This window comes from Polypterus senegalus, chromosome 3 (genome assembly GCF_016835505.1).
Source record: "Polypterus senegalus isolate Bchr_013 chromosome 3, ASM1683550v1, whole genome shotgun sequence".
NCBI classification, from domain to species: Eukaryota; Metazoa; Chordata; class Cladistia; order Polypteriformes; family Polypteridae; genus Polypterus; species Polypterus senegalus.
Genome location: NC_053156.1, coordinates 70751064 through 70771190, shown reverse-complemented (window position 1 = coordinate 70771190; position 20127 = coordinate 70751064). Strand labels below are relative to the sequence as shown.

Sequence of the window (20127 nt, the reverse complement as noted above, 5' to 3'; positions counted from 1 at the left end):
AATCTGTTTTCCCCACTCATTACATTACATGTCAGCCAGTCAGTCATCGTCCAACCTGCTATATACTAACACAGGGTCACGGGGACCTGCTGGAGCCAATCCCAGCTAGCACAGGGCGCGAGGCAGGAACGAATCGTGTATACTGTATATCTAAAATAGCACATACTGTATGTAATGCATGGCAGACATTTTCATTGCTGTTTTGTCACACTTGATTCCTGGCTCAGTTTCCTTCTGTGGGGAATTTTCACGCTTTGTTGAAGTGCCTCCTGTGTGCTCTTGTATAGCCATTGATAAACTAGAACCCTATTCAGGACAAGACCTGAGCAATCTGTACATGAAAAGTGAATGAGAGGGTGGATGGTTATTTAAGAAAAGCATTGCTGCAGATATTTGAAATGGAAAATTCTCCTTAGTAAAATTATACAACTGATTATATTTTTTATTTGCTTTTATTTATTGTTTACTTTTTGCTGTGCTGTCATTCAGTTTAATATTTGTTCCCTCACGTGGGGGTGCATTATAGTATTTTTTTTTCATGTCTATTACTTATTCTCATTATTTGTTTCTTGTAAAAGATCCCAGACAGTGAGTCACAATCTTTTAACTAGTTTTGCACACATTTAGGAAATGTGTATGTGCTGCCAAGTTGTCTAATTACTTCATGTTCTTCCCCAAGCTTAATCCTCACACCTGCATATCATTATTTGATGTGTGAAGTGAAATTAAGTATGAATATTTTAGTTTATCTTCTATTTTTCAGATTCACACATCTCTTATTAATGGAAGACCCACAGCTGATGATCCATCTCCCATATTGCTGAACTTCACTTCTGCCCGGTATATTCGTCTTCAGTTTCAGAGGATCAGAACACTAAATGCAGATTTAATGACCTTAGCTTACAATGATCCCCGAGATGTTGACCCCATTGTTACTCGACGGGTAAGATATATGATGCTTTCTGGAGAATCACTGACTCAGGATAAATAAGACACACCATTGAAATGTCTGACACACATTTCTGTGACAAAAATAATAAAGCACAGTATTTCCAGATGACCTGGATTAAAGATTTTCTTGCTGATGTGGATTACAATTGGAACTATATATGTGTGTCCATTTTCACGCGCTTCTATATATAGAGTATATATTTTGTATTTTAGAATTTGTTATTGCAAAAGCCTTTTTATGTGAAAACTGAAATTGAATAGAATTCAGCTCTGAGTGGAAGACTTTTTGAGGAAAGAAATATAAAATTAAATGTGAGGCATTCTGCCCTTGTTAGTAATGGAAGAGTATATGGATTTACACCAAAAATGTGTTGCTTTATTTAACATTTTCAGTATTTTCTTTTCTAGCTGTTTATACTTTATAATAAGTACTCTGACTATGTCCAGCAATCAAAATGATGAACTCCACATAATGAATAATCCAAAGCTTGAGGTACTTCATGGCCTCAAGCATACACATAAAATTGTTATGAGAGAGCCTGCTTTTAACATCATATTTTGAAAAGTGATACATAATGTCCTGAACACATACAGACAAAACCCATCTAGCCATCTATTCGTCCATCTTTGTGCTCCAGGTCTGCCTTTCCTTTTAGCACTACACACAAGGCAATATCCAACTTTGAATGAGGTGAAACAACCTGCGTCCACATAAATAATTTACTCAGATTAAAAACCCAATGAATTTACATTTCTGTAGTTTGTTTTGGACCTTTATTTCTTGAAAGTTATTTTGATGAGGTGAAGGATAAGAAACAATTTGTGTTTGCACTTGCAAATAATCTGTATTAAACACATTTGATTCAATGAAGTTCTAAATGTAAACTTTAGTATACCCATCTACCTTGTTACAGTATAAACACAGAATAATACATTTGGAACTAGAACACATCCTTGAAGACACAACTAAAACAGTGATTATTTTATATGTTATATTTAAATTCAGTTTTTACCATTTATTCCTGTGAGGTTGCTTCAGTTAAATAAATACCTAGAATGAAAAAACTAAGTTGATACAGCTATTTAATTAAAAGAAAAAAAAAATTATTTCTTCAGAGCATTATAGCTTAATTTTTGTACACTGATAAAAGAGCAGAAGCTGAGGCAGGAGTACTAGCTGTACAAAATGCCCCCTGCAACACGTTCACACATGGATTTGCACAAACAATACAGGAGAGAGCCTGCAAAGCGTGTAAAGATACCAATGCTTAATACTTGCAGTCTATGGAACTCTCAGCGTCACAGATTGGTGAATCTCATCACATCTTCTGTCCTAATTGTTTAGCACTATTTTTGTGATTCACTGTATCTTGACCCAGGTCATGTCCTCTCTCTATCAATCATATCTCCCCAACAGTTGCAGGATTGAACAGTTTCACACAAATTCAGGATATTTGGAAAAATTAAGTTTAAGCAAATCCTCTGATCTTTGGTCTGATTTTTGTTTTGTTTTTTTCTTAAAATATCATAACAAATGCTTTTCTCAACCTCTATACCACATGCACCACCCATTTTAACATAAATTAGTTATTATAAGTATAATATTATCCCTGTTCTAAACTGAACACCCAAACAAACCTTTGCATATGTCAATTAAAATAACAAATACTACGTAAATGCAAGGAATCCCGCATCACGTTCACGTGATTTGTCTTTAATAACCTTGCGTTGATGTTTGACGATAACTTAAGTACTATGCTGTATCATATTAATTTCTAATTTATTCCACATGTACAGTATGTGTTTTTTTGTGTGTGAATAAAAACTTTAAGCTTGCGTTTCCAACAAGTTTTCAACTGTGACTCTGTGCTCTTGTTGAAGAATTAATTGTTAAGTAATACCTAGAATCCAAAGGTTTAAATATCTTCATAATTTTAAACACTTCAGCAGTGTCACCTCTTAATGCCCCAATTGCTTAAACCAGGGGTGTCGAACTCCAGTCCTGGTGGGCTTCAGTGGCAGCAGGTTTTCATTCTAACCCTTTTCCTAATCACTGACCAGTTTTCACTGCTAACTAGCTCCTTTTCCCTTCATTTTAATAGCGATGTGTTTAAGGATTCAGTCCTCCGAATTGATTCCTTTCTTCATTAAATGACAGTCAAACAGAAATGAGACGTGAAACGAGCTAAAAGATGACCAGCTAAACTGGGATTTCAAACTCCAACCAATTTCACTCCAACCAATCTCTTAATGAGAAGCCGATTCTTGCTGTTAATTAAACTCGTTATTTCATTCCATGGCCTGTTGCTGCTCTCATTCTGCCACAGCCGACATTCCCAAAACTGTTGGATATTCTGTTTTTTCTAAGATCACCGTCAAGATGTTTTGGTGACCTGAGAGATCAGCCTTACTGAGACCTTCACATTTCTTTATTTTCAGATATTGTGTGATGGGCACAGGTGAGCTGGTCATGCGGCTACTTGTTTTGTGTCTCATTATTGTTTGGCTGCTAATTAAGGAAAAAGAGATAACTAAGGGGTCTGTGTCAAATTAATTATAATTAAGGCAAAAGAAGTTAATTGGCAACAAAAACAGGTCACTAATAAAGAAGATGGTTAGAATGAAAACCTGCAGCCCTCCAGGAACAGAGTTTGACACCCATGGCTTAAACTAAGAAGGTTCAACTTCTTCAAGATTTCCTTCAGTCTTTTTCTCAGTCCAGGAATCAGCCTACTTGTTCTTCTCTGGCCTTTCTGTAATGCTGATACATCTCCTTTGGAAAATGGAGACCAACCTGCACATAGTATTTCATATGAAGCCCCACTAGTGGGTTATACAGCTTAGATATAACCTGTCTGGATTTGTGCTCCACACTTTCCATCCATCCATTTTCCAACCAGTTGAATCCGAACACAGGGTCACAGGGGTCTGCTGCAGCCAATCCCAGCCAACACAGGGCACAAGGCAGGAACTAATCCCAGGCAGGGCGCCAACCCTCCACAGGACACACACACCAGGGACAATTTAGAAACAACAATCCACCTAACCTGCATGTCTTTGGACTGTGGGAGAAAACCGGAGCACCCGGAGGAAACCCACGCAGACACGGGGAGAACATGCAAACTCCACGCAGGGAGGACCCGGGAAGTGAACCCGGGTCTCCTAACTGTCAAGGCTGCCTTTGCTCCACACTTTAGTCAGTGTAATCTAAAATCACATTAACTTTCATAATCATTTTTGACACTGTATGAATGTACAAAGTGAAAACCAGTTCTACTCTTAGATCCTTCTCCATATGGTGACAAATTAAGTGAGTAAGGATGTTTGTGTAGGCTTTTTAAGGACTTTGACACATTTGCAGCTTGCCAAATCTGGCAAAACTAAATGTACCTCTGCTTACATCCCTAGCATGTTGAAAGTATAAGTTGTTTACCATTATATTAAGTTTCATCACATAGTCGTTTTCACAATTTCACAAAAATTAAAGAACTGCATAGACTTCATAAGAATTATTTATAAATGTTTTAAAATCACTTCAGTTGTTTTTTGTTTTTTTTGTCCGCCACCTCCTGACTCACCTGTACAACAAAAACCCTCACATACAGTCCCATTTATCACTTAACTTGTCTTGATGTCTAGTTATTCAAGACAAGTAGCTTTCTAGGGTTCCCGCTTTTTTTGGCCCCCTAGAGCTAATTTTTAGCCCATTTTGGTCCATATTTTGTATAGAAAATTACACCCTTATAATAAAGGGTAAACCAATTGGTGTCTTCACCAAAAATGATATGACAGACTTGAAGTTGTGTAAGCTTACCCTAGGAATTCACCCCTAATGGGATATGAGGGGATGAAGTTACTCTTACTCTCAATACTTTAAAAAAAATCCTGATCAGTGTTATAGACATGTGGGGTTTTGTTTTATGCCATTTTAAGGATGCTGATCATACATAAGATCATATTTTTGATATTTGATACTTTAATGGTAGTCCTAGCCCTCTAAGAGCCACTCCCAAAATGTCAAAAATGACAAATTTCAAACGTAGGCATGTGGGGCAGCATCTTTGGACTATTTCAAGGTCAGTGATCACAACTATGATGATATGATTTTGATTTTTGGTCCTTTATCAGGGATCTTGCCTTCTATGGACTTCTATCATTGGGTGAAAGTGACAAATGTCCTTTACAATTGAAAATATTTTGACTTTTAAAATTTAAATTGAACTCTTCATTTTAATATTTGAAATATTCGAAGTCATTTTTCTTGTTTATTTTATACTTCTAACTCATGAAACAAACCATGACATTTCTTATGAAAATTCCAAAATCGGTCGTCTTACACTAATTCAGAGTTCTTAATTTCCCCAAATTATTCAGTGTAAAACTTTTTCCTTTAAGTTAGCAATAGATTTACTTATTTTTGACATCCCTGAACATAAGTTGACTTTAGAGTGATTTCTGCATGTGAGTATGGGTCTACTATATTTCTGTCTGTTTGTCTGAAGATATGAGTCTATGAAAACAAAAAGTTAAAATGAACCTCTCAATGTAAATTAAACTTGGCACAATTATTATCATTGTAAAATGCTAGACATTTATGGACATTAAATGTTTGTCCTACCAAAGTGCAGCCTAACAGTTTTGGTCTTTACCTTTGCATTCTTCCAAAACAATCTAATACTTCCAAAACTTCTATAATCAAGTATTTCTCTCACTTTTTCTGCCATAGCCTATGTCCGGAATTATTTAGTGCAATTTGGGGTCACAAACTTAATTTCTTCCAGTTACACCATCATTGCAACATGCCTAGCACTGTTTCTTAGTTGTATTTATTTCAAGCTGCATAACTCAGGATCTTAATAAATGACAATTATTCTTACATACTGGGGAATGGGGAGGAAGGTTGGTAGGGCTAGCTTGAGGGTGGAGGGAGAGATTGTAACCCTACAGCTGACAGCTGATGTCATATCACATTGAGATCACGGACTGTAATTACGCTACGCACAATCATTTTCCTAACAGTGAAGACTGGCAGAGGTATTGACAAGAAAGTGAGACTAAAGTGGGGATCCGTTTGAGTCAGCTTCTTTCTGTGATAGTGATGGAGATAATGACCAGAGAAAGACATAAACAATTGTCACGTAAGCTCTTGTATGCCAGGGATCTCATAATGATGGCAAAAAGTGAAGCAGAATTGAAGGAAAAGATACTGAAATAGAAAGCTACTGAAAGTGAAAGACCTCAATGTGAAGCAGGAAAAACTAACGTGATGGTTGGAGGCAAAGTGACAGGAGGAAAGAAATGGAAAGGAATGATACATGCAGTTAAGAGAAACTCAATCCACTGTTAGGTTATTGTCAGTGGGTGCAAAAAAGGTGTATTATTGTAAAAGTCAGTTTGCAGGCAGATGTGAGGTTTATTTTTAGGAAGTGTTGTGGTAGGGGTGCTGGATGCTGTTATAGAATTTTTGCCGGCAACAGAGCTTTTTTATGTGAAAATAGGGAAGTTTGGCTAAGTGAGATGATGAGTACAGACAAAAGTGAGGACAGAGTAGTCATAGCAAGGGTTGAGAGGGGTATGGAGGAAATTCCCAGGACTGAAAAGTAAAAGAAATTTCGAAAGAAACCAGCTTATCTAGCTAAACCTGGAAAATAAATTTAAAATTGTTGATGATAATGGTAATAAAGACATTTATGGCAAGCCAAACTAACATTTAGAGATATCTCAAAATACATTTTAAGATAATTGAAAATGCATTTTTGATTTGTCAAACTGAATTGAAGATATCTAGATATTTTTTAAAAAAAGAATCCTATGTATTTTCAGATATTACATTTCAAGAAATCTTTAAATCATGTCCTGCTATTTTAAGATATCTCAAATACATTCCAAGATATCTTAAAATAGACAGAAAGGCCTGTTGAAAGAACAGGCAGTTTTACAGGAAGTGATTTTAAGATATCTTCAAATACATTAAATATATCTTAAAATGCATGCAAGGTTAATATACCATATCTAAAAATTCAGTTGAGATATCTTGAAATGCACATGTAGTTATTGATGTCTTGAAATGCATTTGAGACATCTCAAATTTTTTGTAGATATCTTAAAATGTAAAGGAAATTATGTTAAGATATCTCAAAATGAGTTTCACATATCTTAAAAAGTAAATTGAATTTTAAATTCATTTTGAGATATCTCTAAACGTTCATTTGGCTTGTCATAGTCATTGGATTCATACTATAGTACTGCACTAGGAAAATCTTTTAACTGTACAAAAGTATATAAAAAATATTATACAAAAATATACTGTAATATCCAGTACTGAGTTTTTAAAACTGAATATACGACGGACGTTCATTAAGTTTATGCATTTTTTTTAAACTCTATTTATTAAGAAGTTCAAAAACAAATTACATCACTTTTCTACATAGTCACCTTCATTTATGATGTAATTTTTCCCAGCATCTTACCAACTTTTTAATGCCCAATTATTGCTCCTCCTGCCTTCACCGTTTCCAATATATAAAAGTGTGGAAACTTTTTGAACATCCCTCATATTATAATTGTATAATCTGCTGTGGCCTGACACCGTGCCCAGGGTTTGATTCCTGCCTTGTGCCCTGTGTTGGCTGGGATTGGCTCCAGCAGACCCCCGTGACCCTGTAGTTAGGATATAGCAGGTTGGATAATGGATGGATGGATAATTGTATATAAACCTGAAATTCATGTGTTGTTTTTTTACAGATTGCATTATTATCAAACTAATTCTTTTCTTTTATTTTCTTAATAGTATTACTATTCAATCAAAGATATTTCAGTTGGCGGCATGTGCATCTGCTATGGACATGCAAAAGCTTGCCCTTTGAACTATTTAACAAAGGTTGGTGTTTATAATATATCTTGCTAAACCTTTAAAGTGCAACATATTTTAATTGTGCATTAAAATATAACAGTAACACGATTAATATTAATTGCATCAATTAGAACTTTAACAATCTTAACATAGTGACTTCTTTGGAGACATTTTAGAAATCATAGTTATCATCAAAAATATACAGCATGTAATCATAATTTTTCTTTTTTGTATCTTTGAAGAAATTTACTTGTGAATGTCAGCACAACACTTGCGGAGAAAGGTGTGATCACTGTTGTCCAGGATTCAATCAAAAACCTTGGATGGCGGGTACTTTTCTTACTAGACATGTATGTGAAAGTAAGTACTGCATATGAGACATAATTCCGTGCTTCAGAAATGGTGTGTTTTGGCATATGACATTAATTAAACTACATGATTCCATTTAGGTATTCTTTATTATAGTTCTGAATTAATGGTAAAATACCTTTATTTAAGAATCTGACAACATCGTATACATTTTTAATGAACTTTAAAATAAGCACATTAGTCAACAATATTTTAAAAATTACTGGCATCAGTAAGTTGGAGAGTTTGAGTAAATGCTAGGCTTTTGGTAATAAACAGGACCCTGTGATATAATTTCAGTTTGTCGGGGGTTGGTTTCTCTATTGTTTTACTGGGAAAGGCTTCATCTTCTTAAATCTCTTAAGTGTTAATTCAGCAGATTGGAAAGTGCATAGGTGAAGGGATGGATTGGTAGGAGGGAATCATATTAATGATTATCCATAATATTTTACCAGAAGAAGGAGAATGCTTGTAATCACTGGGTCACTGTATTTTTCTCTGTTTTTTTCCCACCTTCTCTTAATAACAAATCAATACAATAACAATAATACTCTCCACCACTCCCAGACGCATTGCCATCCTTCCACCCAGCTTAGCTCACTGTCTGGGAGCTGCCACAGTCCTTTTATAGTCTGTGACCCGGAAGTGCTTCTGAACCCTCAGTCCATGTAACTTCTTAGCACTTCCAAGTCAGATCAAAACTCTTTCTTCACTCTGGAAGCATGTGATTACCCTTGTCCATGCGACTCGGACGTACTTCCAGGGAGTAGGGCAAATAATATTCATTGCTCCTCCCTGCAGCTCCATCTAGTGGCCCCTTGGTTATCCAGCAGGGCTGTGGATGAAAACTTCATTGTCCGAGATTCACTGCTGGTCTTCGGGGCACCTCCATGCTGCAGGGAGGGCTGCATCTGGTGGCCTGTTGGTATTGGCCGGGATGACAAGCCGGCCATATACCACAATATATATATATATAATTCACTAAGGCAAGACACCAATGGAAAGCATGCTGGAAGGGGCGTGGATTCACTAAGCCGCCGACAAGTAAGACAACTATGGCGCACGCAGGGAGGAGCCACGGCCACCAACTCGGACGCGACGACACAGAAAGAACAGCATCATTTATATTCGTCTGTCGTAGAGCCCTCATGTACCTCCGAGCCACCTTGACTGTTCATAGAGGCATGTTTCTCGCGGAGGTGAGTCGCCATATGCAGCATGTAAAATGGTTTGCGAGGGGTATCCCATGGGATCCTTAAAACAATCGTTTACAACTGAGATTAAAACACAATGAAGTAAGCAGTCTTTAAAAACTGAGTTTTCGGTTACAACGCACGACCTCGTGGACCAATGCAAACTGTTTTACACGCTACATACAGCAATTCGCATCCACGACAAACATGCGTCTTCTTCACTCACGGAAAATTATATGTTGCTCTCTCTAGAGTTCCATCTTTTCATTCACTTTCTGTTGTATCCTCAAACCCTCCATTTTTAGACAACTGTGTCTTTCCTGAAGTGTTCAACCATCAATCAATAAATAATTATGCATGAGATTGAGCGTGTGTCTACCCGGCGCAGAGAGGCTTGGGTAAGCCGTTGAACCCCATTCGGGCTGTAAACCGTGGATTTCCCACTAAGTGCGACTCATACGCTCCCACTGGTTACGTCCCACCTCGCTACTACCGTGGTCGGGTGTCTTGGTGAATTATATATAGAAAAGCAGACAAAACCGCACAGAGCAATGAAATGTCTATGTGAGTCACAGGTGCATCTGGACTGTGTAAAGATGACAACGACTCAAGTGACGAGTTGGAGGTGGGCACATGAGCGGACAGTGCATATTGAACGAGAAATCAGTAGACTAGCATGACGGAGGGAGCTGAATGGATGTCCTTCTCCTCTCCTCCCGTTCCACACTTCACACCTGAGCGCGGTAAACCCCCATTCCTCCGTCTGGCAGGAGAAGGCGCGATGGCGGTCCGCCAGTTTTCAGTCACGGACGATTGTGTGTTGGTTCGTTCCATGCATTGTTACAATGATGCTTTTCTTGCTGATGTATTACATTACCGATTTTTTTAATGTTAATTTTCTCCCTGTGCTTAAAAATCATTAAAAAAACGGCCTGATTATGCGGCGTATGGTACGCCATGGGTTGGCTAGTATATATATACTGTGTGTAAATGAAATAATATTTCATGTGTTTTTCTCCAATTCATTCAAAAAATGCATTTGTGTTCATTTTATAACTTTTCAGAATGTAATTGTCATGGGAAATCTGAAGAATGCTATTATAATCAGACAGTAGCAGACAACAAATTAAGCCTAAACATCCTAGGAAAATTTGATGGTGGTGGTGTGTGTGTCAAGTGTGCCAACAACACGGCCGGAATTAATTGTGAGACTTGTATTGATGGCTTCTTCAGGCCAAGTAAGGTAAGATCTGATGTCAATGTTATGTTTTAACATTAGTGTCATCTACAATGTTTCTTTTGTATTGAATGCTTGAATTATTATCCATTAGCCATTTAATGCACTCTTGAAGTTAAGAATGTGCAATTTACCTTTCAGATCTCCCCTGATGTACCTGACCCCTGCGTTCCCTGTGAATGTCACCCAGCTGGCTCACTGAATAATGTGTGTATAAAAGACACAACTAAAACTGAAGGAGGTAAACTATTTAATTTATATGTATATTATCTATAAATCTTATTTTACAATTTTTATATTTGATTGTAACATAAAATTACATAAACTCATCAAATGATTTTGAGTTAAGTTTATATTGTACAGTGTTGAAAAGTTTTAGAACTTATGGAGCTTGTGCTGCGTGCTAAAATCATCCTTGCTGGTGGATTGTAGTGAGTGTTGCAATAATCTATCTGTGTGTGAAACCTGCACAAAGGGTTTGAGTAGATCTTTTTCTAGCTTTTTTCCCTTTCAAAGGGTTTTTGCTGGGTTTTTTTCCCCCAAGTACCCAGGAGCAAAGGCAAATGTGAGTGTGTTTGTGGTATTCATGTCTCAGTAGAGCATGCAGGTAATATATTTTAGCTGTTGACAGTAAGCTTCCTATCTGTTAAAAGTTCATGGAACTGAAAACCCGATGGAAGAAACTATCTGTTAAAAGTAAATAAGTGAGTGTATTTTCCATAAAATAAGGAAATAAAAGATTGCTAGTTAACGCAGGTATTTTAAGTGCATGTTGGCAGGCATTGGTGCTAGGAAAAAGATATTATGGTATTTATAATTGCATTGGTTTGAATAAAGGAAGTGGCAAAGAAAGAGTCTCTTAAAGAAACAAACAGGCTTAAGGGAAAATTCTGCTAAGAAATAAAAAGACTTTCAGCAGGCAGCTTAAGGAGATACAGCAGCCGAATGCCTAAAGCATTTAGTAGAGAGAGCCACATAAACAGCTAGTAGAAGGGCTTAGACATCACCAGTAGGTACTGTAGTTTGTTAAACTATGTAATTAAAATATATGCAGTTTTAAAATGGCTTCACTTTTACCCAAACAATTTTAATCATTAGGACAATAAAATGCAAGTCCGGTATAATGTTGGATTTTATGAAAGCTGACTTCACTGAAGTCTGCTTCAAGTATTCTTGCATCTGTGGGAGATACTAGCTGATCCATCATCTCAACCTCAGGGTCACTGAATTTAAGGAGGAGGTGGGGAGCTTGTGCTGTATTAAAGAATTGATGGATCACTATTTAAAGAGAGATTGCTACACCAAAGTAGCACGTAAGGAGACTCCATATAAACCAAAAAAATATGTGGGTCACAGTAAGACATCAATGTAAGGTAATAGGTGCACACTGCCTAGGGGCATCAACCCCAGAGTCTGAATTTTTCAGTTTTTCTCAGGACCCTGTGAAACTGAACAGTTTTTCTGATGATGCTGATGTGAAAGGCAGGAAATGGGAGTCCCAATGGTTCATCTCAAATCCAGTCCCCAGAAACAGAAAAGTAGTGACATTGTGACATTCCATTGTTAACTATATTGAGACACAGGTTTACTCCACAGACAGAGAATTTTGTACAGTGCCTTGCCTTCCAAATGCAAATATAGATGACCTCCCTGGAAGGGTGGATTGGCATTTTGCTGGAGCAGGAGTGGATGCAGTAGCCATTGTCCATGTTGGGACAAATGACATACATAACAGCAGGCTATCAGTTCTGCAATCTAAATTTAAAGAATTAGGTGCCAGGCAGTGGAGCACAACTGACAAGGCTGTTTTCTCTGAGGTTCTGCCTGTGCCATGTGCCAGGCCAGGTAGGACTGAGAAGATTAGAAGACTTAATACTTGGCTCAAATCAACCTGTAGTAAAGCTCAATAATAAACTATGTGTCTGAAAGACTTCCTCTCTTTCATCTGAGTCCAAATGAAAGGCACTGACTTTATCAGATGGCTCTTTATATTTTTACAAGACCAAAGGGTTGGGGCTTGGCAGGATTGTGGGGTATGGTCTGGCATCCTTTTACTGTACTTCAGCCTTATGGGGATGCAGATGGAAAGACAAGGTTGTTAGCAACAGCACCCTTCTTTTTCCATGGTGTTATCACTTACTTTGTCAGAATCTTGAAGGCACCCTTTATGCGCATGTGTCTGCACACCAAGTTGTTTATCATTGCTATGCTTATTGCCTTTTCTTACATTTTTTTACATTTGCCACATGCTTCTTTTTTAATAAGGAACATTGATCTGTTAGTTTTAGCTCCTCAGTCCTTTGCTTTGTTTCTAGTCTTTGATTTTTCTAATCGACCATTTAGCCTTGATTTGTTATTTCATTTTGAGATTTGGCCTCATATTAACTTTGGCCACAATGCTTGCCTGTTCCCTGAGTCTCATCACTTAGTTCTTGCTCAGAAAATATAAACAAATAAAAAATATGAGCACATTATCATGCAGATAGTTTACTACATTTTCAGTATGTATGAAAATTAAGTATTGTTTCTAGAGTGAGAACTGCAATGGCTAGTGTAAAGGTTTTCCTCATTAGAGGTCGGCTAAAACTGAAAAAGATGGCAAAGCTAAATGCTGGGTAAAGGAGTGACAGCTGACATGAGATAATGAGGAGAAATTTGGATTTTAGAAACGAGTAAAACAGATATAACGATAAAATAAAGTAGGTCATATAGGGTATTAGCATTCCTTTTGTCTTAAAGTACTCATCCTTTTGGTCATTTTATCCTGCTACCTAACAATCTTTTATATAAATGAGCTAAAAAGTGAGCAAAGATTTTTCTGAATATGGATTTGCAAAGAATACACTAGCCCCTTATTTTGTTGTGTTCATTTAATTCCTTCCATTGTATTTCTTACACCTCTCCTATGGTTATACGCAGTGATGAGCTATTGATTTCTTAACGCTAAGACTACAGGAAGAAGAATCAGAAACTAGGCAGAACTAAAATCAATATTAGTCTTAAAGGAGAGATTTTTTAAGTAGCAAGTAAGAAGATCTTCCTAGGCATGAACCAAAACTTGCTTCTGTTAGAGGTCATTCCTAATTTAAACACAAGAAGGAATTGCTACAAAATGATTATATAAAGCAAACATGAAAAAATTCCTCCTTCTCTCACTCCTCATTTTTATCTTACATAAAAGAAGTCACATGAGTGAGCCACTTACTATTGACCAAATTAACAAAGGAACCAGCTCACTGAATTATGTGCTTCTGGTCAAACAAATGCATCACATCTTTTATAAATACACAAGTATGCATATGTGCTGTTAGGATTAATAACTTATATCATATTTTCTAAATATAGGAACACATATTTGCTTTGCTTTACATTTCAAACGCATTCTAAATAATAAAGCATCTGTCTTTTACTTGTCCATAATAAAGCTATACAGTTTATGATGTTCTTTTTCTGCTTGGATATCCTTCATAACATGGAATTTTGAGGTTCAAATAAGTAAGTTCAAATACATTTTTCTCAGTTTGGATATCTGCATTTAAAGTGCTTTCAACTTTAGAAAAATCCATAACAAAAGAAAAATCCATTATTTTTATTAAAGTTCATAAGGGCAACTTTTAACCATTAAAAACATTTACTTCTATAACACATGTTCATACCCATACAAGATGTCTAAATATAGTTGCAAGAAAAGAAAAACTAATTAAAATTAGGTTAGCATAATAATGAATATATAACAAAATAAACTAATACAGACTTACATAAAATAAACATATAAACAGTAGAAAACTATAGTTCTTTATACTGTATATACAACATAGTATCATTTTTAACTGTCTAAAAATAAATCCAAATAAAGTCAGATTAGGATTAGATAACATTATAGAAGGCTTTTAGATCAAAAGAAAAGAAAATGGAAGGATGAATACATTTTTAAACAGAGAAGCAAACACTATATTCATAAAAAGACTAGTTATATATTAATAACTGGTTATAAATCCTCTTTCATTGAAGTTTAAGGCTTCCTGGTTATGTTTAAGGAAAGCAATGCCAAGATAACTTGCCATCTATGCTGCAGCTTGTGATGTTGAAGTGCATCTCTTTTTTCTGATAAATCCACAAATGAAGTTTGTGTTTTTACTTATTTTTTCAGTTTCAGTTTTCCAATTATACATGCTTTTACATGGATGTTCAGGATAAAATGGAAAAAGAGGATACGATCTTTAGGAACATAGCCTGACTATGGCTTTGGTTATTTTTTAATCATAGGAATACATATTTACTCCTGTGAATTTAATTATAAAGCCACAAACTATTCTGATGTAATCTTTTTGTTTAATTAATTTAGATACTTATTCCAGAAACAATATGGCTTACAGCTAGGATTTCCTTCTGTTGCCTCGTTTGAATTTAACCTTTACAAATGTCACCCAAATATCCTGCAAACATAAAAATAGATAAAGCTGTATATAACAATTAATGCAACCAAGCAAGTACACATTTCAGTAAGATGAACATTTGGTCTCTTTAGTTTCCAATATTATATAGCATTGGGCAGAATTTCCCACAACACTTCATTATCATACTCATAGTGCTTTATTAAAAATGAATATTCCAACCTGGCAGATATCACAGGTATCATATAGACGAAGTAGTATTGTCTGCCACAGTGATCACTCATTGTCATCTTTGCTTCATTTATAACACTTTTCACAATACACTGTCATCAATGATGAGTTGTTCACTTTTACAGTCAAATAATTGCATAATCCAACAAAATTGATTTTAAAATGTAATAACAAAAAAATAGGAAAAATCTTTATGAAACACAAATGTTTCTTGTCTGTGTTGTAGAAAAGGAATATGAATTTTTAACTTGTCCACCAGGGGATACAAAAAAATAATAATGTATGAAAAAAGAGAGATTTAACTCAGTGAATTAATTATCAGTCTTGCCTAGGTCAATGCTGGCAATTGATAAAATAATTTGATAAGACTCCTACATTATTTACCTTACCTTTCTCTGTTGTACAAGGCAATCTGCAACCTTTAGACTTATATTAGATAACTCAAGCACACTCCTTTAAAGATATGGAATAATATAATTTATTGACAAACCAAAGGAATATACAAATATGATAACTACCGATATATTGATGTATATGATAGGATGCAGACAGACTAGACAGACAAACATATAGAAGTGGCTGGCTATGTACTTGCTATTTAGAGTTTAGTTTATCTTGGCGCAGATGAATAGTTTTAAGTCTTTAAAGGTGATGTCCGATATTTTGTGCAGTTGTTGCTTTGTTGTTGCTCTGGGTTTAAGTGGAGGATTCTTCTTGTGTTGGCATGTACTCTCTCTCTCTGCTGCGTGTTTCCTTTGTCTGTGGTGTGCAGTGTTTTCCTCAGTTAGGCACTTTGCTCTGTCATGTGCAACTTCATAGGGAAAAATGTTACTCTTTCTCGTACAACACTTTAGATACTGAAGTTCCCTTCATGAAGTAATGGCTGCTTATTACATGCTCAGTACTGAGCTTGACAGATTGGATCTCAGCTTTCAGTTTCTCAAAGAGGCAGGAACCCATCATTTTTAGTTTGAATGAAAGATTTTAGAAAGGTCATTTTAGAGAGAGTGAGAGAAGTTTTCACAAAAGCAGTCTCTGGGGAGTTCAGTGAAAGTATTCCTCTATATACTACTCAGATAGGTTGAGTGTAACTAGTCTATGAAAAGAGTTGGGGCGTTGCATAATTGGATTAAAGATCCTTTCAGTTATAAAAATCGGAGTTTGTTTCTTTATTGATATCTTTTGCTATTCCTTGTTCTTTTATGTTCAAACTGTATGGTCTCAGTATGGCTGGATCAGCCACCCAGGCAAGCAGAGTTGCTTATTTCTGCATGGACAACACCACAACAATTTAAATTAATTTTCCAATTTGACATTTGATTTATTTAGTGTTATATACAGTAAATTGATGCTTACAAGTGTGACAGAATGTAAGTGATTGCATTTTGTTTTAAATACATTCATACTTTAAAATGATACTAAATTATGAGGGAGAACATAACAGAATGTTATTTTGTTTATTTATTTATAGAAAAGTTATTTCAGTAACTGATTTCTTTCTGATATAAATGCAACATACATTTTGTTTTAACAGGATTTACAATTAATTAATTTAATATAAATATTTTACTATATTATTGAATATAGAAAAATGGGTGAAAGTTAATTACATACTTGGAAAAAATATATATGCTGTTTTGGTCATTGAGGCTTAATTTGGTATGGCACATCATGAGTAACAGCTTTATGGTTTTAACTTTTAATATGTGACATTTTTTTTCACCTTATGATTCTACCCAGTGAGAAGTGATTTCTTCTCAGTCATAATGCAAGAAGACCCTTAACCATGTAGTTTCTCATAGAAACACAGACAAAAATGAGCTGCACTTATTTTTTATAACAGATCTCCAGCCTGGTTTCTGTGATTGCAAAGATGGCTACAGTGGAGCAACTTGTGACAGATGTGCTTTTGGCTTTATTGGTTTTCCAAACTGCATTGCATGCAACTGCAGCATTCATGGAAGCTTGAACTCCGATCCTTGTGTGGAGCCATGTATTTGCAAGGTAGGTTCCAAAATAATAATATTAAGAAGATTAATTCATTAAGAGAATTCAGAAATACATTTAGTGAGGAACCAAATATAATTATTGGTGTCAGTTTAAAATGCTAAAGCCGTAAATTTTAGCTCCTCGATTTCATTAGTGTAGCTGTAGGGCCTTGGTAATACTAGCCATAAATTAAGGAATATCATCTATTACTGCTGCTGTAAAGCACAAAATGTTCTCCTGGATTTTGAAGCCAAGTGAGTGTTATTGCTTTAATAGCCCATTTTATTACAATTATAAGCTATATGGGTTTCCATACATATGGTATGGACTAGAGGCAAAAAGTTGTAAAGCTCAAAGTTTGATTCTCTAAGCTGTAAAAATACATCATTTATTCATTATTAGGCTCTGAAGCCATTTTCACTGCACATTGTGCAATTGAAAAGGTAGCAAAAGTATAAAATGACAGAGCGTGTCCCTGCTTCTTGTACCTATTAGAGTGATCAATGCCTTGCTTGATAGAGAATCACTCTTCAGTTGGAGAAGCATGCTGTGTGATACTGATTGCAGGTGAATGGCCTAGTGATAAGCATTGACTTTGAATTGGACACTGGCTTTGGCATCAGAGCTCCGTCACCAGACTAGCAAAAACAGTTTTTGAACGCGCCATCATCACACATGTGGAAAAAAAGCCAGTCACTGCAGACATATACCTTTTTAATAAATCGTGTGTATGTGTGTGTGTGTATATATATATATATATATATATATATATATATATATATATATATATAAACTGCTCAAAAAATTAAAGGAACAGTTTGAAAACACATCTGATCTCAATGGGAAAAAAAAATCATGCTGGATATCTATACTGTGTGTTAGGAGAAAAGCATGCCAGCTTGCTACATTTTTTGATGGAAGTGAATATTATCAACCTACAGAGGGCAGAATGCAAAGACACCCCAGAAGTCAAAGTAAAAAAATAATGTGACAGGCTAGTCCATTTTGTTGAAATTTCATTGCTGCAACTAAAAATCATACTCAGTAGTTTGTATAGCCCCCACATGCTTGTATGCATGCCTGATAACGTCGTGGGTGGGGGAGTTTGGGGGGCATGCTCCTAATGAGACAGCAGATGGTGTCTTGGGAGATCTCCTCCCAAATCTGGACTAGAGCATCAATGATCTCCTGGACAGCCTGAGGTCCAACTTGGTGGTGTCAGACGGACCTAAACAAAATGTCCCAGAGGTGTTCTATTGGATTTAGATCTGGCGAGCATGTGGGCTAGTCAATGGTGCCAATTCTTTCATCCTCCAGGAACTGCCTGCATACTCGCCACATGAGGCCAGGCTCTGTCATACACCAGGAGGAACCCAGGACCCACTGCACCAGCATAGGGTCTGACAGTGGGTCCAAGGATTTCATGCCGATACCTAAGGCATAGATATGCCTTCCCAGACCTAGGAGCTAGAACAGAGCTAGAATAGAATCCAAGAATTTGAAATCGTTGAATCAAGCCACACTAGTGCGTCTTCTTTAGTGAATGGTCTCTAATTGAGGATTGGGCAAGCTTTTGAACAGTCAGAAGAGGTGGGCCTGCCTTCTTTCAGGCGATTTTTTCCCTTGGAAAGTCACAATTGAATAAACTGGTTCGTGTTAGAGATTTCAGGGCACCAAGCTGTATCTTCCTCTTCAAAATGTAAAAATTCACCCTTAGGTTTTCCCAGCTTTTATGGCCACACCTCTCCCAGGAAAACTAAGGCTGGTCCCTTTCTAGTCCCAAAGCACTGCATGTTTAACTTAATATCTCTCTTAATCTCACTTTTGAGGTCCCACTTTTTCAAAACTAGACATATAATTCATTGTAAGTTTCCCTTCATGTAGTTAGCTTTTAGAGTTGTTTCATCATTCCATTGTATCTCTCTTTTCCTATCTCTTTTTTCTTTTAAATGTATCCCCTCTTAAACCATTCCCTGAATCTTTCAGAATCTTTTATTTCTCTAGATTTCTGTCATTCCTAATATTCTCATATAATACACTTTGTCCTATACAGAAATTGATAATCAGTAGTCTGTCTTTTTGTTACACTTGTTATTGCAAAAAAACAATACTAAGTTACTTTAGACTAGCAAGAATTTAAAAAAGTATCTAGAATTATTATAGTATTGCCTTCTTTAGGCCACTTATCGATGTCACATTGTCAAGATTAGCCTGCCTCATACTGAAATGTCTTGACAGCCCAACATAATCATGCACATTTTGAATGCCTAGGAATTCTTTTTAGGTTCTACATCTAAAAAATTGTACCGTAGACCTTCATTTCCTTCAGTAGTCAAAATACTTGTTGCCAGGTCACTTAGGCCCAACTCACTGGAATAGAACATTTCATAAAAAATGAAAAGCTGTTAACAATAAAGAATGAAACTCTTTCTGACCTCAATGACGTGTTAACGAAGCATATCTATAATTACATCTCATTGAAGCAGATACACATTGCTTAAATGTAGAGACTAATTTAGTACAATAGCTAAGTTCAATGAAGAGAGTAATGGCCAAAATGTGTGTCACTGTCACCTTGAAACTTGGAATATTACTAATGCTACATATTTTATTATTACATTTATGGTATCATATCACAGAATCATTGGTAATATATTAATAAGTAAAACTTTGTAAGGTGTAAGTAAACAATATAGCAGTTAATCCCATATTGCGTTTTATTGTTAACATCTTAATGTGTAAATGTCCATGAAAGTGATGATAATACTTTCACATTTGAGGAAGTCATTAATGCTAGGAAATTGGTTGCAAGCAAGTTCAGCATATATATTTTGAGTAAATGTAACCTCTAGGACTGAAGTCTTGAAGGTGGGTAACCTGTTATTAGCCTTTGTTGGTTTTAAAAACCCAAATCAAGACTGATCATTCATC

The 20127-nt window shown here is 36.0% G+C and overlaps 1 protein-coding gene across 8 annotated transcripts in view; it reads left to right on the top strand.

Annotated features, from left to right (window-relative positions):
- The window catches only part of lama2 (laminin, alpha 2), an 852572-nt gene that overhangs the window by 334864 nt on the left and 497581 nt on the right, over positions 1-20127 (top strand). For all 8 annotated transcript variants that reach the window (XM_039747473.1, XM_039747472.1, XM_039747479.1 and 5 more), the window contains exons 5-10: positions 764-943; positions 7742-7831; positions 8047-8164; positions 10410-10588; positions 10724-10823; positions 17051-17211. In XM_039747473.1, coding sequence (XP_039603407.1) covers positions 764-943; positions 7742-7831; positions 8047-8164; positions 10410-10588; positions 10724-10823; positions 17051-17211 — 828 coding nt within the window. The remainder of the gene's footprint in view (positions 1-763; positions 944-7741; positions 7832-8046; positions 8165-10409; positions 10589-10723; positions 10824-17050; positions 17212-20127) is intronic.